At 43.5% G+C, this 23,259-nt stretch overlaps 2 protein-coding genes and 1 non-coding gene across 9 annotated transcripts in view; 2 read left to right on the forward strand and 1 right to left on the reverse strand.

Moving 5' to 3' along the window:
* Window positions 1-418: 418 nt before the first annotated feature.
* On the reverse strand, window positions 419-691 carry LOC128852445 (small Cajal body-specific RNA 13). Its single transcript, XR_008450284.1, has one exon. It is a non-coding gene; the product is annotated as a small Cajal body-specific RNA 13 (non-coding RNA).
* Window positions 692-2,677: 1,986 nt separating this feature from the next.
* Window positions 2,678-9,521, forward strand: GLRX5 (glutaredoxin 5). Its single transcript, XM_009559221.2, has 2 exons — window positions 2,678-3,014; window positions 6,916-9,521. Exons 1-2 carry the CDS (start codon window positions 2,711-2,713, stop codon window positions 7,092-7,094), a joined length of 483 nt encoding a protein of 160 aa, XP_009557516.2. The 5' UTR covers window positions 2,678-2,710; the 3' UTR covers window positions 7,095-9,521.
* Window positions 9,522-17,414: 7,893 nt separating this feature from the next.
* The window catches only part of LOC104057757 (protein TUNAR), a 171,233-nt gene continuing 165,388 nt past the window's right edge, over window positions 17,415-23,259 (forward strand). For 5 of the 7 annotated variants that reach the window (XR_008450079.1, XR_008450073.1, XR_008450074.1 and 2 more), the window contains exon 1: window positions 17,415-17,868. The gene's annotated coding sequence lies outside the window, so the exon portion shown is untranslated. The remainder of the gene's footprint in view (window positions 17,869-23,259) is intronic. The other 2 variants (XM_054068225.1, XM_054068227.1) reach the window with 1 other exon arrangement.

Here is a 23,259-nt window from a genome sequence, read left to right on the forward strand (position 1 = left end):
TATCACCTTATTTTGAAAACAGTAATAAGTCTTCTAACAGGAACATCAGCAAAATGTCAGGAGTCTTACAGGAGTTTCATTAATATTTCTTCTGAACAGGTGATTGAAATAATTATCTGGAAAATACAAGAAGTTTCATTTAGACTGGCAGAAGACTGGACCAGGCAACAAATAATTATCTCTGTTTCTACAGTGTACAAGGGCTAATTGTTCTAAGTCTTATCAGCAGGGAAAGTGTTTATCCACTAAGTGTGCTGCATATTTTGTAATCCAAGTGTTTGACTATACTAAATATTTTATTAGAAAACATTCTGTTAAGCTTAATATAACAGGTCATCTTGCAAAACAACAGTGGCTAACTATAAGTTCATGGACTTTTATTTTACCAAGTACACAGACTTCAGAGCAGCTTTCTAACACTTATAGCAGTTTTTCAGTGTTCAGCAGATGCTGCTCTATTTGCTAAACAATATCACACTGCAAAATTACTCTTACTGTTGATAGATCAATAATGACATGGCATAAGTCATTATCTCCGTGTCAACAGAATTGTAACTGTTAGAGGAATATTGCGCATGTAGCTGCTGCGACTCTTACAGGCATGCCTCGGCTTCCTCACACACGTGCTCTCTCTGCAAGCCTGGTACGCCCAGAGTACTAGCAACCAAGGGCATCTCTTGGACTACAGAGGATTAAACTTCATCTGGGGTTACATTATTGCAGAAGGAGCATATCCTCACACAGGTTTATTACACTTCAGTTTGATGTCATTTCACTTTTTGTTATGAATCATCTCCTTGTAGAAATAGCTAGAATGACATTCAGGGTTGGTTTTTTTTTTCCATATTGAACAATACCACACCATGTTAATCACACCATATAAACCACAGAAAACAGTAACTTTTCTGTCTCAATCAGCATGATCATGCCTGTCTTCTGATGTTCTGCTGGAAACAAAACATTCTGACACACAAAATGAACGATGTTCATCAACAACACATGAACTTTGCCTTTAGATTAATGACAGCAAGTATTCCTTCATAAGTACATGTATTTTCAAGTATTGCAGCAATGCTTTTTTTATCTTCATAAGCTATTCGCATGGGATAAGAAACTGCAAGTTTGCCACTATTCCCTTTGGAATTTGTTCCAATTAAATTTAAATAAAAGGCAACAGAAGTGATGCCTGAAGGTGGTTTCATGTAAAATGAATAATGAGTTATTGCTCAAGCATCAACAGGATTTGACAAAAATCAAGAACTAGGAAATAGTCTTCTGAATGCAGAAGACAAGCTGGTCTTGTTTGTAATGTTCTCATGAGCGGAATTGGGTTTCCTTACAAATGCAGGTAATACAAATGGTCATTAATCTACCAAAAGCCCAGATGTCAGAGCTGCAATGTAAATTAATACTCGTAAATACACTTTGAGTTGTTTTTTGTGGCAGACTGTGGTTTAGTAGAGACGAACTTTTCAACGCCTTCTTCTACTTACAGGACAGACCTGGCTGCTGTAGGAGACCTCTGTGCTCTGCTCCAAGTTCTTGGAAAGAATCTGGCATCTACCCAGGAGCTCAAAAGATGCTGGCTGCACACATGGCCATTTCCAGGACATGTTCCAAATTCAGCACTTCTTTGGCTGATGCGCGACAGTTCTGCACATCTTCCAGCGCCAACTGAAACAACTCTTCCACACAGCCAGCCAGCCACCAGCCCAGTCTTGCTCCCATCTCTCCATCTTGCTACTGCCTCGACCAGCTCTTCCAGTAACAGCCCAAGCTGCACAAAACTGCCGGTTATTGAGGCCTCCTCTCCCAGTACTAACGCAAAGCATGCAAAGATCTGCTTGTTCCTCAGTGATATAAACCACCAGCCTCACCCTATTCCAAATCAACCAAGACCGAGCAGGTGAACGCAGTCAACCAGCCCGCTGGACACAGCCAGAGCCACCGAGGAGGCGGATCCACCTGGCCCTATGCCGGCTGCCTACATCAGGGCTCCGCTCGCCCACGGCAACAACCAGTGCCACCCCAATGGCCCTACTTTTCGGAGAAGATACTTCCCCCGCCGCCCCCGCCCACGTTCGTTCGCGCTTCTCCTCCCCGCACCAGGGATAAAATCCAACCCCCACCGGGGGCAGCCGGTGCCCCCAGCCCCACCGCCCCCGCCCGCAGGCCAGGCCCAAGAGAGGCGACTGAGCACGGAGGTGGCCGCCCGGCAGGCCTCCCCGCCGCACGCAGGGGCTGTGACGGGCTCCGTGCCCCGCGGCAGGGTGGGACAGCACATCTCATCCATCCCCCGCCTCCACTCAAACCAGAGATGAACGATCCCCACCACGCCCCGACACTACGACCACGATCGCCACTCGGAAGCGGAAGAAGCCGCACGCGAACCGCCCTGTTTCCACCTCCCTTCCGCATTGCCCTGGAACGCCTGGCCAATCGCGTCAGCGGATGGTCGGGGCTTAACCCTACGGCTCTAGATTGACAGCCGCTCCTCCCAATGGGACTGCACAGGGGGGCGGGGGCGGGAGGCGGGACTAGGCGCGCGGGATCGCCAAATCCATTGGCTGAGAGGGCTGATTGGCGGGCGTGGGCGCCTATGAGAAGGTGGGGCTCCGCCGCGACCTTTCCCGCTCTCGGCCAATAGGCGGCGGGCGCCGTCGGCGGGGCCTGTCGGTGGGGCCTGGCAGCGGGCGGGCGGCCGGGCAGGATGAGCGCGGCGGTGCGCGCGGCCTGGCGGTTGGGCGCCGCGCGGGGCCGGGCCGGTCGCGCGCTCAGCCGGGTGGCGGCGGCGGCGCCTGGGGATGGCGGCGGCGGCGGGAGCGGCGGCGGCTCGGGGTCGCGGGAGGCGGTGGAGCGGCTGGTGCGGGAACACCCGGTGGTGGTGTTCATGAAGGGCAGCCCGGCGCAGCCCCTCTGCGGCTTCAGCAACGCCGTGGTGCAGATCCTGCGCCTGCACGGCGTCGAGGATTACCGCGCACACGACGTCCTGCAGGACCCCGACCTCCGCCAAGGTCAGCGCCGGGGCCCGTGGGGAGGAGTGGTTGCCATGAAAGTGGAGCGTTGCTTGATCTGAGCTAAAGCAGGCTCAAGTTCCATCTAAATAATCGCGTCCTGCAAAAGTGTCCCTCTGGGATGGTGTGTTTTTTCCTGGCACCGCTCATTTTTTGAAGATGAAACTGCCTTGTGTTCAGCGCGATCTGTGGTCACCTCTGTTTGCAGCTTTCCCCCATCTCGTGCAAGGTCAGGCAGAGCTGGAGCCAGCTGCAAACTAGCAGGAATGTTTGCTGTTCATAGAGTTCATAATAGCATTAAAATTAGTTCTTGGAAGGTAACAGAAAATGCATGAGACTTCTGGGATAGCTTATACGTATAGGTATAAGGTGGGAAATATATAACAGCTTTTGTCTTTTGCATTCAGTTGATGGAAATTGCTCCGGCACGTCGCTCAGGCCTGACACAGGGTGCTTGCTTTCTAAAACTGCAAAATGCGTCTTAAGAGATTTTATATGCCAGAATTTTCAGAATCAGCAGGGGGGCACAGCTTGAGCTGGTGCCCAGGGGTGGCGCCTTGGGTTTTGTGTTTGTTGTGTTTTGCTCTGTTCTGTAAGCAGGCTTGTGTGCCAGAGCTGGTGGAACTGGAAGCATATCACAGAGATGTGCTGCTGCAGCTGCTCTGCCTGGACATCCCCATTTGGCTTCTGTAACCTCTACTTGCGTCTCTGTTATCTGCAGAATGCAGTTATACTTAGGGGTGGCTGTTGGAGACTGGGCTTTTCATGCTATGCTCCCCTCTCTGATAAAGAGATACAAATCTCTCGATAGACCCCTGAAATACTTGATTATCTAGTCAGATCTTTTGGTTCCTTGTGAAGAGTGTGGTGAAACTTCATGAATGGCTTGGACTTGAACCACTGTATTCCTTGCCAGCACTGCCTGATAGAGTTGTTTTGATAAAGTACAAAATTACAGTAATTACTTGCACAAGAACTATTTAGTAATAGTTTCACCATTAGTGGTTGTTAGGAGCTATTCTGTGTACGTTTTTTGATAATTGTAGAAGGCTAGTACGCTGTTCTTATATTCCTTTTCTTCTTTCCCTCTTCAGTGTGCATAGCTGACTGTTAAGGTTTTATGTGGCTATTTGAGAAAGTTTTAGAACAAAACAAAATGAAAAAGTATGCAGTCTTGCAGGTGCATTAACATTTCTTGGCCAGAATACACTAAAATTGGCTTTCAAACCACACACTGGCAAGTATCAGGTGATGAATTCTCCTGTGTTTTTGGTATCATCTGAATAATTCAAGTTTTCATTAGCTTTTAGTCAAAAGTCAGATTTTTGTAGTCCTTGCTTTCTTTTCAGTTCACAGGTGTAATAGTTGGTATGGTATAACATAAGTACTGGAATTCGGGCGTGATGACATGTTTGTTAATGAATATTGGTTTTGTTCAAGTAAATCTTATACTGCCTTTGGCAGTTGGGCAAATCATGGTAGTTTTCTGAACTTTATTTACGTATCTGAATCTGTTAAACTTGCATTTCACTAGAACAAACTCATAAACTGAAAAGGAGGAAACAAAATCTTGAAATCAGATTACTGACATTTTACTTGTGGTTGAGAAGGCTTTTGTGAGCCCTTGAACAGGCAGTGTGTTTGTTGGTTATAATCTCTGGGCCTTGACCATGTGTATATATAGTCTACCTTCTTGAGACAGAAGTTTTTCCTCCACATGAACTCTGTCTTGTGTTAGGTGGTCAGAGAGGTTTATTTGCCTCCTGGCTACCTAACTTAAGTTGAAATTAGTGGTTTGATCCAGATTGTTTGGCTAAGCCACACTGAATGCAGTAACAAAGCATACGTTTGCACAATATCTTGTTAGTTCTCAGGTGATCAAGGAAGTTGTTCTGTTCCCTTCCATGCACCAGCTTTGGCACTTGTCCGACTGCATGGAGAGCCAGGTTGATTTATTAACTGGATCACAGGACATGTGAATTGAACTAGCTTGCTGTACTGAGGTGAGTGCCAGAGCCAGCAGAGGGGATGGAGCCTTCAGGTGAAGAGCTGGGGAGCAACACTGCCACGTTCAAAGCCATCAGTCTGTCATATTGCTTCTACTGTATTACCTACTGCACCCTAGAAAGCCAATATGTGCCTATTGCTGTGGATGGCAGTGTCTGACAGAGGAGAGGGCAGCGCTGCTGGAACCCGTAGCTCTGTAAGTTGCCAAGTGTGATTCAGAAGTGACTGCCTGAAGGCCCTCTCGGTCATCTCCTGGAGCTGGCCTCAGGTGCTGAAAAGTTAGACATGCAGTATGTGTTTCATCCCTGAGCCCTCTCTGTGCACAAAATCTGCACTGCGTGCTTGTGGGGTTAGTGAGGGGATACTAAGTCTTTAACTCTGAAAATATCTAATACATCTGTTCAACCAAAGATTGATCTGGAAGGAGGTAACTATACATGAGCTGGTCACCAGCTTTGTGTTTGGCTTAACATAATTTAAATGGTTTGTATATACAAGGCATTTGTAGTAAGAGCAGGCTGTTGTGATGGTGGTTCATGTGTGTTTGAAGTGCTGGTTGGTTTCTTTACTGTGTCTATTGAAACACCTTGTTTTCAGGTTGTTGAAACTTGCCTAGTGCTAAAGTACTGCAAGCTGTTAAATCAAAACAACTGGAGTGCAGTGGGGTGCTAGCCTGCAGGGAGAGGGAAGGAGATCCCTTGGGATGTCTTGTACTGCCAAAGATTCCTCACAAAAGTGCATCATGAATGCAGGCTTATGTGCTTTAACACTACTGGAATACTACCGGTAGCTGCTCTACTGAGGTAGGAATTGGTTAGTTGCTTCAGAAGGTGTTCAGTTTGTAATCTGGTTAAGACTCATGCATACAGGCATTTAAAGCAGCTTGTCCAATACATGAAATGCAGCATGCAGATCAACTAAGCATGATTGTATTCATATTTTTATCTGAAGCTGCATAGATCCTTGAAGGTACTGTCAGTGTTTGTATGGAAGTGCTATTGGGTCCTTGAAGAAAATATTTCTGTGAGAGATTAATTGGTGTAAATATTACCATGAAATGCTTATTGGCAGTAGGTTTACAGTGCAGAGCCCTTGGTTCTCTTTTCATGTTTAGCATTACGATATCTTAACAAATACAAACCCTAGCGTGATTCCTCTCTGTAATTTTTTGTGTGATGCCTTTAAGTGTAAGCTGGGATTCAGCTTATACCAGCTGATCAGTTAGTATTTTTGGATGGTCTTACATTTGTCTTCTATGAAGTGTAGTTTTAAACTTTAGTTCTGTACTTCGTAATTGTGACTTCAGCTCTGTTTCATTTAGTGAGTGCTTCTAAGAGACTTCGGCCCTTGTGCCCCTCCCATGGGCTGTAAGGTCTGGCAATGAAAGATAATGCAATTTGAAATTCACAAAGCTTCTAGAGGGGTGAACATATCTTGCAATTGAAATTGCAGTAGTAGAGTATGACTGTAAAGTCAGTAAAAACATAGAATATTTTAAAGTCTCTTTGGGAAATGTAAAGCATAACCAAATGTAAACTGTTTTCAATGTTTTCTGTGGCTTCTCATTTCTTAAATCGATTGAGAAATTATATTTGTTTTTTTCCTGAGAGGGGAAAGAGGTGCCATGTTTTTCCAGCCCCTGTTTGAAGTCAGTGTAGGAGCTGACTCCGTATCTTTAAACTTACGTCTCAGGTTTGTTTTTCATTCCAACTCAGACTTTAATGTAGTTTTTCTGATAGTGCGTCTGTTATCTATGTAATTTTTGCCTCAGTGGGGAAGAAATGAAAATATCACTAGTTCTTTCAAGCTGAAACAATGTATTCTGTTTAAAAACCCATTCTATTTGTAGAGGGTGGAAAAACCTTTAATACATTTTTTTCTTTTACTTATGCAGGAATAAAAAACTACTCTAACTGGCCTACCATCCCACAAGTGTACCTCAATGGTGAATTTGTTGGTGGCTGTGATATACTCCTCCAGATGCATCAGAATGGAGATCTCGTAGAAGAGCTGAAGAAGCTAGGAATCCGTTCAGCACTTCTGGATGCAGAAAAAGACCAAGACAAAAAGTAAAATGAGCAAAAAATAATGCTGTGACAGGAATGAAGCAAATTTGATAAGAGCTTGTTACCAGTAAAGCCTTACATACTTTAGCTCAAAGAAGGCCACTTTTTGAACTGACACTAAGATTCACCTGTGAATTTCTGTTAGCTCATGGTAAATGTAGTGATCTTGGTATTTTCCTTTATGCATATTGTGAAAGTTTGAGTATACCTACTGTAAAGCGCACATTTGTGGGACATGTTGGAAAAAAAAAAAGAAAAAAGTAACTTCTAAAAACATTAAGTTCTTGATTGAAGCAGGAATAAACCAAAAACCCTAATAATATTTTTATTGATTTTGATTGTGTGTTTCTCTGTACTTTCATACACAAACCGATGCAAACAGTGTTTGCATTCCCTTGCTCCTCTTGGAAAAATGTTAAGTAATAGTACATCAGTTTTGCTGTATAACTCATGGTAAAAAGACTTCCTAAGAGCCTGTAAAACTTCTGTAAGCATATGTGATATAGGAGAAAAGTAATCTTCAACCTATATAGAAGAAAAAAGATTGTATGAGAGTGCATGAAATATACTTTTATTCCAAAGGATATAAATAAACAGACTTGTACAAATACATGTATAATGTCATTATTACTCTGTAAGATTCTTATGGCTTTTAAAAGATTGCAAAGAATTGTGCCTAAAGATTTTTATAAAACCTTTTCTACCTCTTGTAGAGCAGCTTTTCCCCTCTGCTTATATACTTTATATATTCCAGTTCTGTGTCAGTGCTAAAATGTGGGAATTGTTTATGGTTTCACTATTCCATCTTGAAATAGTATGGGACAATACTGCAGTTACTTCTGTGATCTTGTATACACTAGTTATTAAGGTATCTTTTTATATTTGTTGTATTTCCAAGTGTTTTCTCCTGACTGCTGTGTGTTGAATATGCTCTTCAAACATGGGATTAACAGATGAAGTGTTTCATGTAGATGAGTGCAGTAGAGCGGCTGCTGAATAGATAAATATTTCTTTGTGAAAAGTCTCTGAAGTCTTCAATACCTATTTAACCACATTTCCCTAAGTTAAAACAAATTATGTTAATCAGTGTAGCTTCAGATGTTGAGCAATACAGGCTAACAAAGCTGTTTAGAAATAAAGTTTACTTTTATTAATAAAAAACATTTTGCATGTGAATTAGACAAATGATTGGAAATAAACTGTATTTTATGTTGATTGTCTGCAATATTTACTCTTTATTTTAAATTAATTCTTTAATTACAGATGCTGCTTTTGATTTGAAACTTAGAATGTTTTCTGCTGCATAGGATAGAAAATGTGGTTTAGAGAAAGGAGAAATTATGAATGATCATTGGAAGAGGAAGTCAGGACTGGAACTTGTAAATGAGAGATTTGATGGAAATTCCGGTTCTAAATCTGTCCTGTCCACTTGAGCAAGCTATCCAGTGGAGAAACTATACTGGTACATCCTTCGCAGAATTTGCCAGACTGGTTACAGAAAGTTTACTGTATAGTTTAAATGCAATCTATCACCAGGATTAAATACAATGTGTGCATGTTCCGTGTAGTCATTTATTCATAGTAGCGGTGACTGAGTTAACTATTGAGCGTGAATAAGTTATGCTTGGAGCCAGTCACTTGTGACTGTTGGGCATGGAGATGGAGTACAATAATGTTTCTTCATGTACCATATTGCATTCATGAGATGCAAAGCTTTAGATAGAGAAGGAGACTAGTTAGCATTTCATGTTACCTCTCTGAATTCAAATTAAATAAGCATTCTTATGGCTAATCTTCTATGAGTAGCTTTTCTTGTTCTGAATTTTAAGTGATGTTTAGGGAAAAAAAAAATGGATTTCAAAAGTCTTTGGTTATTCATGTCCTGTCGAATAGGATCTATTGAAATGGATATACACAGTAAGCAAAGAATAAGATAATGAAGAAAATTAGTTTCTTCTTCAATGGTTAACTAAGTCTGGCTACTAAATAGATATATTTAAAAAAATAAAAGCCCCAAACCTGCTGTTTCATAGAGCTCTCGTCTTTATTCCGTGAAACCTATATATTTTTCAGTGTCATCCATTAGTAGTGTAACATAAAAATGACTAGCATTGTCAGGTCTTCTTTTTCCTCTTAAGGAGCATTTTTTTTCTCCCAGCATGAGTTCCTGCTTTTACCAAAACCATGAAAATTTTTCTACTTTCTCTACTTCCCCTTAGACTTCTTGTTTTTTAATTATTTGGTTAAAATTTTGCACAACATATGTAGTAGTGTTTATATCAATCCTTTGTCTGATTGAAATGTGTTGTAACTGAGCAAGTAGAAGCAGTGGTGATGATGTAAAAAATGACCAAGCCACGAAGGTGGGAATACAAAATGTGACTTCTGCTTGCATTCCCTACAAGCTCCGTCTTTCCAGGTTCTGTGTGTATGAACAATTGTTTTACATGTTTTAACTATATAAATGCTCACATTAATCCAATAGCAATTAAAATAAACACTGTCCACTTGAATCAGAAAACATCATATGCTCACAGAGGCTTGTTGGGGAGCTGATAGAGTACTTTCCTCAAGAAACTAGTTCTTGGTTCGGTTGATCATTTTAGTAAAAGGACTGTATCCTGCACTCTGTTCATCAGCCTTTGCTGTCCCTCAAACGAAAGGCAAAAGGGACCATGTGCTTCCAATCCAGAAGGGGTGCTGCTACAAATGAGCTGGTTTTTTTTGAGAAAAAATATTTCCTCATTGATGAGAGATTTGCATCTTCTTTCCCCATGCTCTTTGGCAATGAGAGAAGGCAACTGATAATGTTGGAGTATGGGGTGACAACCAGTGGAAGTGCTAAGCTAATACTGGGAGGCTGTTGCTAGCTGGAAAGATCCACGAGGAGTCAGTGGTCAGAGGACGTAAAGGTTTCTGCAGGGGAAAGGGTGACTTCCCCCCACTCCTCACCCACTCAAGGAGGAACAACTGTCACGGGGAATGATGGGGGGAAAAAAGCATACACTGCCTGTTATGCTTCCCTTGTGTCTCAGCAGTAAAACAGAGCAAAGAGTAATACTGTTTGGAAACACAGCTTAAGAAAGCTGGCTGATGTTGCTGAGAAGGGCAGCCAAGAGCAAAGATGGGGAGCTGCCCTTGCTATCTCTGGGGAAGAAAGAAGCAAAGCTGCCTGGTTTTGAGTTTGGTCTGCTGCAGTAAGAATAAGGCAGGTATGAGGGCTGTGAACGAGCATTCCCACCTGCAGAGCTACATAGAATTGTAAAATCATGAACTGGTTGGGGTTGGAAGGGACCTTAAAGGTTCACCTATTCACTGCCCCCTTGCAGTAAGCAGGAATGTCTTCAGCTAGATCCAGTAGCTCAGAGCTCTGTCCAACCTGACCTTAAATGATTCCAGGGATGGGGTATCTACCACTCTGGGCAGCGTGTTCCAGTGTTTCACCACCCTAATAGTAAAAAAGTTCCTCCTTATATCTAGTCTAAATCTACCCTCTTTCAATTTAATACCATTACCCCTTGTCCTGTTGCTACAGGCCCTGCTGCAAAGTTTGTCCCCATTTTCCTTATAAGACCACTTTAAGTACCGAAAGGCCACAACAAGGTCTCCCATGAGCTTTCTCTTCTGCAGGCTGAACAACCCCAACTCTCAGCTTTTCCTCACAGGACAGGTGTTTCATTCCTCTGATCACTTTTGTGGCCCTCCTCTGGACCTGCTCCAACAGATCAAGGTATTTGCTATGCTGAGGGCTCCACAGCTGGATGCAGTACCCCAGGTGCAGTCTCACCAGGACAGTGTAGAGGGGCAGAATCACATCTCAACCTGCGGGCCATACCTCTGATGCAGCCCAGGATACAGCTGGCCTTCTGGGCTGCAAGTGCACACTGCTGGCTCATATCCAGCTTTTCATCCACCAGTACCCCTCAAGTCCTTCTCTGCAGGGCAGTTCTCAATCCCTTCATGTCCCAGCCTGTATTGATGCTGGGGATTGCCCTGACCCAGGTGCAGGACCTTGTACTTGGCTTTGTTGAACCTCAAGAGGTTCACATGGTCCCACTTCTCCAGCTTGTCCAGGTCCCTCTGGATGGCATCCCATCCCTCAGGCGTGTCAACTGCACTGCTTAGCTTGGTATTGTCTGCAAACTTGTGGAGGGTGCACTCAATCCCACTGTCTATGTCACTGATGAAGATATTAACTAGCACTGGTGCAATGTGGACCCTGGAGGAACACTACTTGTCACCAATCTCCATTAGAAATTTGAGCCATTAACCACTACTCTCTGGATGTGACCATCCAACCAATTCTTCATCCACTGAACAGTTCATCCACCATTCCCATATCTCTACAATGCAAAGGGAAAGATGTTGGGGGTGACCGAGTCAAAGGCTCTACAGCAGTTCAGGTAGATGGCATCCATAGCTCTTCCCTTGTCCACTGATGTAGTCACTCCATCACAGAAGGCCAGGAGGTTGATCAAGCAGGACTTGCGCTTGGTGAAGCCATCCTGACTGTTTTGAATCACAGAATATTCTACAGATCAAGGTTGGTTGTATGCAGCTGTCAGCTCCAACATACTTTGTAGTCCCTCACCTGCTGTTTACGGTTTTAGCATGTCATACTGGGCAGGCATTCTGGCTGCCTACTTCTCCAGTGAGATGCTTCTGGACTCATTTTGGCTGTATTGAACTGCTGAGGGTTTACAATGAGATCATTGAGAATCATAGAATCACCAGGTTGGAAAGGATGCACTGGATCATCGAGTCCAACCATTCCTAACACTCCCTTAAACCATGTCCCTAAGCACTTCATCCACCCGTTCCTTAAACACTTCCAGGGAAGGAGACTTGACCACCTCCCTGGGCAGCCTGTTCCAGTGCCTGATGACTCTTTCCGTGAAAAAATTTTTCCTGATGTCCAGCCTGAACCTCCCCTGGTGGAGCTTCAGGCCATTCCCTCTTGTCCTGTCCCCTGTAAATTGGGAGAAGAGGCCAGTTCCCTCCTCTCCACAACCTCCTTTCAGGTAGTTCTAGAGAATAATAAGGTCTCCTCTCAGCTTCCTCTTCTCCAGGCTAAACAACCCCAGCTCTCTCAGCCACTCCTCGTAAGACTTGTTCTCCAGCCCCTTCACCAGCTTCGTTGCTCTTCTCTGGACACGCTCCAGAGCCTCAACATCCTTCTTGTGGTGAGGGGCCCAGAAATGAACACAGTACTCAAGGTATGGTCTCACCAGTGCCGAGTACAGAGGGAGAATAAACTCCCTGGACCTGCTGGTGACCCCATTTCTGATACAAGCCAAGATGCCAGTGGCCTTCTTGGCCACCTGGGCACACTGCTGGCTCATGTTCAGTTGGCTGTCAACCAACACCCCCAGGTCCTTCTCCTCTGTGCAGCTCTCCAGCCACTCTTCCCCCAGTCTGTAGCGCTGCATAGGGTTGTTATGCCCCAAGTGCAGGACCCAACATTTGGCCTTGTTAAACCTCATGCCATTGGTCTCGGCCCAGCAGTCCAGCCTGTTCAGATCCCTTTGCAGAGCCTTCCTACCCTCCAGCAGATCCACACTTCCACCTAGCTTGGTGCCATTTGCAACCTTGCTAAGGGTGCACTCAATGCCTTCATCCAGGTCATTGATAAAGACATTGAACAGAGATGGACCCATTACGGAGCCCTGAGGAATCCCACTTGTAACTGGCCTCCAGCTGGAGTTAACTCCATTTACCACCACTCTCTGGGCCCGGCCATCCAACCAGGTTTCAACCCAGGAGAGTGTGCGCCTGTCCAGGCCAGAGGCTGACAGTTTCTGAAGCAGAATGCTGTGAGAAACTGTGTCAAAGGGTTTACTCAAGTCCAAGAAGCCTTTCCCCCATCCAGTAGTCGAGTCACTTTGTCATAGAAGATGATCAGGTTAGTTCGGCAAGATCTGCCTTTCGTAAACCCATGTTGACTGGGCCTGATCACCCAGTTGTCTTGCATGTGCTTCATAATAGCACCCAAGATTACTTGTTCCATGACTTTCCCCGGCACTGAGGTCAGACTGACAGGCCTGTAGTTCCCTGGATCCTCCCTGCAACCCTTCTTTTAGATGGACACAACATCAGCCAGCCTCCAGTCCAGTGGAACTTCCCCAGTCAGCCAGGACCACTGGAAGACGATGGAAAGGAGTTTGGAAAGAACATCCGCCAGCTCCTTCAATACTCTTGGGTAGATCCCATCCGGCCCCATAGACTTGTGGGTGTTTAGCTGTGCAAGCAAGTCTCTAACCACCTCCTCTTGGATCATGGGAGCCTCATTCTGCTCCTCGAACTCCTGGGTTTTTACACAGAGGGAACAACTTCCCATACTATTAAAGACTGAGGCAAAGAAGGCATTAAGTACCTCAGCCTTGTCTTCATCCCTTGTCACTGTTGTTCCTTCTGCATCCAATAGGGACTGAATATTCTCCCTAGTCCTCCTTTTCTTGTTAATGCATTTGTAGAAAGATTTTTTATTATCTTTCACAGACTTAGCCAGTTTGATTTCTAGTTGGGCCTTAGCCCTCGTGATTTTTTCTCTGCACGATCTCACTTCCTCCCTGTAGTCTACCCAAGACGCCTGTCCCTTCTTCCAAAGCTCATAGACATTCCTCTTCTTTTTGATATCTCTCAAGATCTCCCTACTCAACCAAGCTGATTTTTGCCCCCGCCAGCTCCTTTTCCGGAACATGGGGATGGCTTGCTCCTGAGCTGCTAGGATTTCATTTTTGAAGAGCGCCCAGCATTCGTGGGCTCCCTTGCCCTTAAGGACTGTCTCCCATGGGACTTTGCCAACCAGCCTTCTGAACAGTCCAAAGTCTGCCTTCTGGAAGTTCAATGTGACTGTTTTGCTAATCCCCTTCTTCATCTCACCTAGAACTGAAAACCCTATCATCTCATGATCGCTTTTTCCCAGGCGTCCTCCAATCGTCACATCCCCCACAAGACCTCCTCTATTCACAAACAGCAGGTCCAGGAGGGCACCCTCCCTCGTCGTCTCACTCACCAGTTGTGTGAGGAAGTTGTCTTCCACACACTCCAGGAACCTCCTAGACTGCTTCCTTTCTGCTGTATTGTCCTTCCAGCAGATATCCGGAAGATTGAGGTCACCCGCGAGGACAAGAGGTAGAGATCTAGAGACTATCCCCAGCTGTTTATAGAAGAGCTCATCAGCTGCTTCTTCTTGGCTGGGTGGGCTGTAGCAGACTCCCATCACAATGTCTGCCTTCTAATGATGAGATGAATGCATGTAAAGTATTACCTGTGATTGCTGTTCTATTATTATTGGATTGTACTAAGAATGTTTGCCAAACAGGAAACCGTTATCATAATTACTTAGATTTTATGCTGAAGATGCCTTGGTGCTGCTGCTGTGGTAAAAGGCTGAGCTGAGTGGACCAACCTATTCACCAGACCACAAATTGTTAATCTTCTGCATCTTCTAACACTTTTTGCCTCTTACATATAAAGAATTTTTTTTTATTTAAGTGAATCATAATAGATTGTTCATATTCCAAAACCGATCTGATGTCCTAATAGATATTGGATTAAAACTTTACTAAAGTGCAGTGTGATTTATTTGCTCTTCTTGAACTGGTCGTGGTGGGAGCAGAAGGAACAGGTCAAATAGTCATGCTACTTTTGATTTAGGAGAATTCCAGTCAGAAGTTTCCCTGAGAAAACTGTGTTAACAATGCAGAACATCGTAGTGTGTTACAGTGTAAGTGTATTTCTCAGCCCCAATGACCTTTTCCTTGCTTTAATTTTGTTAGCAAATTCTCAGATGTGGTCAATATTCTCCATTCTTTGAAAAAAAAAAAAAAAGAGAAGTTCATACAATTTACACACCCCCAAGTATGTGAAGTACCTTTACTTGGGTCTGATAACATGGAAGCTTACGTTCATGTTCTGAGCGAGTTCTGTGGTTCTCTTTAAAAGTGGGCTAGAAATCTTTGGCAGAATTTTTATGGAAGTCTATCAATGCTAATTAAATGTGTAGAAAAAAAATCAAGTGTGGGAATGTGAAGTCAGAGAACTGTACCAAGGAAAATTTCTCCTGAGCTGCCACCAAGAATCCCAGCAAGGCCCTGTCAGTGCCTGCAGAAAAAGCAGAACTGGCACTCTCTGTTTAATCTGGTTTGCGGGTCCTTTCTGCAGAAACCAGGTCTTCTTGCATGTTTTTTTTGACATCTGTATTACAGGATTGTGCAAGAAAGAACACTTACTAGTTACAAATATGCATTACCTGTTAAAGAGTTTCTGTAAGCAAAGATGAAAAGACAATAAGGAAAGGTAAAGAGAGACGGAAGGTTTGGGATTGTCATTTGCACAGGGTGAAGTTTGCTTTTGGCTGAAGGGTTTGAGATGGAAACAATGCTCTAGAAAAGGCTGTTGTTCATTATCTGGTTTTGACTTTTTTTGTTGGGATGCTGCTTGTTTCCTTGAATTGTTCTGTCTTGCAGTGTTGCTGCCTCTTAGGTAGCTTGATAGCCACAGAGACCCCTGACTGCTTTAACTGCTTCAGGTCTAGCTTGACATAGCTCTTGGAGAAAACAGGTTTTCATTACATGGAAAATAGGACTGAAGTAGCTAAGTGGATTCAGTTTTTATTTTCAATATTTTTTTTTTTAAAAGTATAGGCTAAACATCACATTTTAGTTCAGATTTTAACTGACTTAGACTAAAGTAAAAACAAGAACCTCAATTTTGTTGGCACAGAATTTGTGCTATTTCACAGACAGAAGCTAAAAGTACCCAAAGCAGAATTATAAGCTTATATATACTGATTGATTCATGAGTGAAGGAAGCAGCTCTGATTTATAAAATTGTCAACCAGCTTCTTGCATGTGTCATGTTTCCCTGGAAGTAAGAGAGTAGGCCAGGAGCAAAGGCATTTTAGTTAGAAAGACCATTGTACTGTGTAAAATTCATGGCAGTTGCAGGGTGTGGCTGAGAGGAACATGCAGCGCTGTATATAAGGAACAAGCATTCACATCTTCACTGTTTCAAAGATCACTTCTTGATCAGACACCAGAAATTCTTGCCGGACAGCATCTTGCTGGTTTGTGGTTCCTTCTCAAGAAAGGAAACCCTTTAAAGCTGATTTTTATTCTCAAATGATTTTAATATTTTAAGAACTCTTGAATCAGAGTAAACAACCACACTCAACTTCCTTACAGGTAGAGGGAGTCACTAGAAACTTTTCTAACTGTTGAAATACATGCTGTAATTTCCGAAGCACTTTGTTTTCCTTAAATATGTGGAGGTTGTGATGGTTTGTAAGAACCTAAGAAGAATGCAAGGGCTGAGTTCAGTATTAATTTTGAAACAGCTTTGAAAATTAAGTAAGCTAATTCTAACAAACAATAGGGAGAAAGTGCGTTTTTAATTGTTGCATCTGTTCTACAGAAAAGCCATGAGACTGCTCCTACGCACACATGCACTGAGATGCTGGCATATATGTCTGTATTTCTGCTGTTATATGTTGTGCCTTCTAATGTAAGACTTGCACAGGTGGCTTACTTAGCAACTTCTAAAGATGAGCTTCTGTAAAATTTTACTTCTCATTTAGCAGTGAATTGAGTCAAAAGGGGCTTTGGAGGAGTGTAGAATTAGAAAAAAAACCACTGAACTTTTCTGCTTGTTATGTAAGCACATTCTTCAAAGCCTGAAGGATTTTATGTACAATTTAGCCTCAAAACTGTGAAATCGGGCTCTCAAATTCTTCATTGTGCATAGTAATATAAACAGAAATACAGAGAAGTGATTTGCTACTTGTACTACAACACATAGAGAGAGAATAAAGTTTTGGAGTCTTTAGCCTTATAGCTATGATCTAGTCAACATAAAACATGTGCTTTTACAAGGGTATCTCAACAAACATTTTTTTTTTTTTTGAGCTTTTAGAATTTAGGTATTCTCTGAAAAGCAGTGCTTTTTGACTCCTTCAAAGATTATATGCTCCATGAAGACTGGGTACACATTCAAACCTTCACAGGTCAGAAAATATCAGGTTTAGGGCTGATATTGAAGAATGTCTTGTACTGCTGATTTTAAAAATATACAAAATCTAGGGATTCTTCAGTACTTCGTCACGTATTTACTCATTTGTCTGTGATGCTCCATGACAGACGAGCAATAATATGTGAAAGGAAACAGGTGCCAGAAGGCTGATACTGCCTGAAGGGACCAAAGCAGCTAAGCTGGAGGTTGCAGAGGGTCTCCTTGGGGCCATAGTCGGGGGTGGCAGAGGGAGGAGTAGCCTTGGCCACCCAGGAGATGGTGCTGTTGAACCGAGAAAGCGCTCCAGCCCTGACCCAGAAGCGTCTTTCAATGCGGTCCTCCCTGCTTTCCATCACTACTGCATGTTATTCTTTGGGGTCCTTGTTTTCTTTTGGGAGAAGAAGGTGTCAGTGTTCAGCCCGGAGTGTATCCCGATCTGATGTGTAATGCCATTCCCAGACAGACAACCCTACGCCCTCGATGGAGATGACGCTAGTGCTTGAAGGCGATGTTTGTGCCTTGGACTGCGTGGCTGCCGAGATGGTAACACCGAGGCAGGGACCAGCTCCACAGCTCATTGCCCTCACCACAACAACCGCCTGAGAAGCGCCGTGCCAAAACCAAGCGTTTGCTGGGTGCCCGCTGCGTTGCTGCCAGGGGTGGGGAGCCGTGCACCCACTCGCGGAGGCTCCTCGGGGATCTGCCGCCTGCCAGCTTCCCTCATCCATCATCTGAGGTGGCCTGTCCCCAACCACACATGTCTGGGACAGGTAAGCACAAGGGCAGCTCTGTTGCTTCGCGGTGAGGACGCGAGTGGGAACAAGTCCAGGGTGTGATGCTGTTTTCCTTCTGATGCGCGATGGGTGTGGGATGCACAGAGCAAAGGTGCCGCAGGCACCCACCCAACGGAGCACCTGGCTCCAAGGCAGCCTTGCCCCACGTCTCATGGCACGAGGTGCCTGTATTCCTCCTGCCCCGGTGGGCTGCAGCAAGCACGTGGGTCTGCTGGTTCAGGATGGGAAAATTTGAGGAGGCAACGGGAAACTGAGGTTTCTATCAAGCCCAAAGTGTCTGAGCAGGTTGTGGCAGGAGGTCAGATGGTTGTGGTGAAGTTTTTCCCATTGATTTCCTATTTCATCAATGTCCTCTCACTGGATTCAGAGGCTTCAAATCTGGCCAGAGAACAACGGGAGGAGCTGGATTAGGTCAGCAGGTGACCTGGCAGTGGCCGTAGCAGCATGAAGTCACGAGACTGGGTATTTGCTGAATATTTGAGGAAGAAGTTCGGTAAAGGCCTTTTGCCCTGTTGCAGCAGAGCTTATGTCTCTGAGTGTTTCTGCATGCGTAACCGGACTGCAATCAGAATTTTATACCCTATATAAGTCCACGGCTCCCTGAAAAAGTGTTACTAAAATTAGGTCTTTTTACATTCAAGCGCAGAGGTGGACAGCGAGCCTGCTGCAGATATTTGGGTGGTTTATTGGGCTTCACTAAATACAGCCACCATTCTGCTCTGAAGTCATTTTGAGACTGTTGCTTCCAGCAGACTGCGGTTGAAGTGAATGTGGCCGAGTGTTTGGTGAGGATAGAGTCATTCATGGGGAGGATGGCCAAACCACGCCAGGGAGACCAGTAAAGAATTTGAGGATTGTATCTGTTGTGCTACATTTGGTTTCCGTTCAGTCTTCAGGGTTGTGGCAGGCAGAGCAGTACTAATTCTCCTTGTCTCTCCCATGGCCAGATGTAGGCTGACTTTTTATTTTTATTGTTATTTCCAACTACTTGCTAAGAACAAATGATTTCAAGCTCATCTGACACATCATAGGTGCTTTTACTGCCTAACAAATTATTTGGCAATGTGTGAGGAGGGAGCTGTGTAGGGAAGGCATGGAGGAACTCTGTTGTTCAGTGGTAATAAGCCTGTTCAAATACCTTCACTTTTCATCTGGACTTGAAGTACAATTTGGCTTGCTGCACTGAAGAACTGTCTGGTTTTAAGGCTCGGAGTAGATGTTGCTCAAGCCCAGGCCCCAGGAGTGAGTACTGTGAGCAGATGGGTTAGGGTTCAGGCCATGGCTTTAATGCTATCAATGTGGTCCTGTACATCTCTGTCTTGGAAAGATAAACTCTTCCTATGTATTAAAGAGGAGTCTCAGTAGGCACCAGATAGTAAGTTACGTATTTTTTTTTTTAGGGACCATTTTGCCTTGAACTCTTGGATAAAACAAAGTGCTAAAGATCAGCACAATAACTAAAACCTAGAAGATGTCTCTCCTCTAAGACTAAACCACCAAGCTGTAACTTCAGGCTTCCTTTCATCCCAGAAAATTTGCCATCCTTTCTGAAAAAGGAGTCATACCCCAACAAGTGGGAGAGTGTGTGTTCTCCTTTCCTGCCTGTTGGCAGAGTGCTTTTGAAATAGGCAGTGCTATTTGAAATAGGCAATGCTGGCCTGACCTCCCCTGTGTACAGTCTTTCCATGTCCAGAAGCAAGTACTGTAATCACTATGCTGTTGCACAAAGGCAGCTTCCACTGCCAGGTTGCTACTGGTGTGGATTACGCACTCCAAGTTTGCCGGCTACTGCCTGTTTCCTGCCTTTGGTAGGTCTATAGCAAGGGGTATGTGCCTTTTTTTTTTTCAGCCTGGGCCAGAGACATAAGTAGGTATGGAATTCCAGATAATAATTCCTCTTTTTTAGGTGCCTAAATCCTGATATCCTGATTTTTTTGTTCTTAATCTCACGCAACAGGCAGGAAGGAATTCAAGACAAAATTTCATCTGAAGCTGTTAACAGATATGTTAATGCAATATGACCTAGTAGCTTTGTGGGAAATAAAGTACTGAAAAGTGACTGAAATTGGAACTTCCTAACATCTGAGTTTTGGTGACACTGAGAGGGTTAGTCAAGAAAGCTTCCGAGGGAGGTATACAGGAAGAAAAATCCTTAAAGATGTTATGAATTCCACTTAAGAACAAGAATGGAGTCTGGAAGGCATGTGTGCTGCTAACAAAAATAACATGAGACATTCCAAGAGTAAACCAGTACAACTGAATGGCAGGGCTCGAGAGTGTTTTAAAGTCAAATGGAAAAATTTCCAAATTTGAAAATCTAACCTTAGCTTCTCTATACATCGGTGCATTAATTCATGCAAAGACTAGGTAAAAGGGAAATTAAAAGGAAATACAGTGGACTGTAAACACCCAAAAGTATAAAATAAGAATGCTCCGGGTTTATCAGTCAGAAGAGTAGCATTGATTAATTGGTAGTTCAGAAAGTGACTCACTGAAGATTAAAGGCAGAAATTAAAGAAGATAAAGACATTGCTGAGAATCTAAATTATTTCTTTGCATCACTCTTGAGCACAGAGAATATCAGAGCAATACCTACTGGGACTTGCTCTTTTCTGGTAATCAAGATGTGTCAGAAGAAGAGCTGGAACAAATCGATAATTTAAAAAGCAGCAAATCATCAGCTCCAGATGGTACATTGAAAAGTTCTGAAGGAGCTTGGTGTGAAATAATTGATCTGCAGCAAAAATATGCCTCCCCTAATTAAAAACAGCTATTTCATTGGAGAAGTGGAGGGTGACAATTATACCCAAAGCTAAAACCAGGACTGAGATAATTTGAAGAACTACACATTCTTTTTACCTGCTCATACATTTATGTTTTATAAAATAGTTGAAAACTGAACATAAAGTAGGAAAACAAACAAAAAAGGGGAGATGGTGTCATGATAGAGTCTAAAGTGCAAGGTTTCTGCAAAGAATAGTCATGCCTCATCAATAATCTGTTATAATTGCAATAGGGCCAGTCTTTTCATGGAGAAAGAAGAAGCAACCACTGTAGTTTAGATAAACCTCTAAGGACCACTGGTTTGTGTAGGATACTGTGAATCAAAAGGAGGGGAGTTTGCTACATATCTTTTGGCTGATGGGACTGTGCCAGGCTGCATGTCCAAAAAGGCCTGACCATGCATGACATCTCCATGCTGTATCAGTCCCGTGACGTGTTTCTGCTCTGTGATGATGTGATCACACCTAAGTGACACCAAACACCTCTTTCAGCTGCCCTGGGAGGTGAGAAACCAAGAAAGGGGACGAGTGATCTGTTTCCAGCTTCTGACATAGGTTAGGTGCTGGTTGTTTCTGTATGTCAGGTTTACAAGCCTGAAAAGGTGAATATTGTTAAGAAAGCCGACATACTGCTTTTAAATTTTAAGTCCTACAGAGGATCTAAAAGCTGTTCTGTGGAACTGCAGGGGGGCAGAAGCTGGGAGTTGAAGAGCATCAGTGGTAGCTGTGGTGGGAGGACCTCCCTGCAGGTAGCATCAAAATAGCAGCTTTGCGCTGGATGCATATATGGGGAAAGAAAAAAATGCTAAGACTCTCCAACTTGTTACATAAAGCCCGAGGTGGCTGAATACTCTTTACCACTGTCAATGTCCCTTGCTAGAGGTATGTAGAGTACTATTTTTTTTAAATAAAGATATCTTGAATTAGCTGTGTAAGAGGAGAAATTTGGCACAAGGAGAACAGAAAATGTACATGGCAAAGAATCTAACTTCAGAAGAAGAAAGAGGGAATGTGTTAATTTCCCACAAAAATGCAATGCATGAATTAAATATAGCTTCAATTATATTCCTGTATGTCTCATACTCTGGATGAGCTGAGAGAAAATGTTGCCAGAATTCTTTACCTTTAACAATGTGTTTTTTCTATCTTAATTTTATGCAAACTGAAATGTTTTGTGGCCTCCTCATTGTGTTCTTTGTTACTGCGTTCTGCGGCAAAGGTACTAGCCTGCTTCTGTGCTGCCAGTGAAGGCTGACAAACTACCCATGTTACCTGGAAAATGTCTCAGTGGGATTCTGTGGAACAGTTTTAAGAAGAAAAAACAATTAACAAATATTTCATGCTGAGATCCTTTGTTAGTAGAAATTAGCAGTTTTCATCATCTTCAACTAGGGTTTCTCCCCTCTTTTAGACAGACAACAGAACTGCTGCCTCCTTGTTTCCTCTTCTCTGTTATCCTTTGGTTTTGCCTGCCAGTCCTCTTCTTCCATTTCTTCTCATCTCTGCTTCTGTGCATTCTTCCCTCATTCCTAGGACCTCTGCTTCCTTGTGCTCCTTTCTGCGCTGCGTGATGCTGCTGCTGTTTCTCACCTTCCTCGATACCTGCTGCTGCCTCCTCATAGCACTGTGAGCTCACAGCTGTACTGAGTCTGGTGCGCAGCCAGAGTCAATTATGCCAGCACAGCTAATTGGAAGGCATAGTTTGCTATGCCTTATTTGTGAGGAAATCTGAACATTGCATTGTGCTCTGCTGATTATAAAATACTGAAATACGGATTTATAGTAACATTAAATGATACAAACTGGGAAAAGGGATTTACAGGCTTTTGGAATAAACCTGCTGGTTTTCGCTTCTCTCTGTCCTGCACAATTGTTTTTGTATCAGTCAGCTCCAATGTACAGCATTTCTAGTGTTTCACTGGGTATCTGCAGCAGCATCAGCCACAATATGCCTGGAGAAGCCCTATACTTTTGGGTGATAAAATAGACCATAGATTTTAAATTGTGTTTCACCTCTTTCTTTAAATTTTCTGTGCAGACACAGAAGGGAGGAAAGGATGGTGCAGAGCTGCCCAGGACACCTTTAAATTAGCTAATTTAGATGTGAAATCAGTTTAGCCATGGCAGCATAGAGCAGAGCAGCATGGCTGATTCACTCACCTCCCCAACAGTCCTGAGGGTCCTGCTGCTCAGCTTTATCAGTGCTCTTCTACAAGAAAAGTTACTCCTGGCTAATGCTATGGGATGCTGTGGCTAATGTCGGCACACAATAATTCAGCTGCTTGATGTAACAGTTTGATGCTATGCGGGCTTGTGAGCTTTTCCAGATACAAGATCCACATTAGAGTTGAATCTCTAATACTTTGGTGTCAGTAGGTTTGGGTCCTTCTTTTCCAATTATGAAAACGCTCATAATTTTCAAAGCTTGAGAGAACTAAGATCTTACAAAAAAACCTGAACAATTTGTTCAGTTCAAACTGAACCATTTTGAACCAGCAATGACATCATCAAATGTTTATTTAGAGCTGTTTTCCTTGTCTGACGCTCAGACCAGCATGCAGTGATCTTGTTACTTCTACACCAG

The sequence above is a fragment of the Cuculus canorus genome, chromosome 5 (assembly GCF_017976375.1).
Source record: "Cuculus canorus isolate bCucCan1 chromosome 5, bCucCan1.pri, whole genome shotgun sequence".
NCBI lineage: Eukaryota > Metazoa > Chordata > Aves > Cuculiformes > Cuculidae > Cuculus > Cuculus canorus.

Excerpts from the sequence above, each read along its gene's own strand:
- GLRX5 (XM_009559221.2), top strand. The coding sequence starts at position 2,711 with ATGAGCGCGGCGGTGCGCGCGGCCTGGCGGTTGGGCGCCGCGCGGGGC. Across the intron at positions 3,015-6,915 it reads GGACCCCGACCTCCGCCAAG|GAATAAAAAACTACTCTAAC; the intron begins GTCAGCGCCGGG and ends TTACTTATGCAG.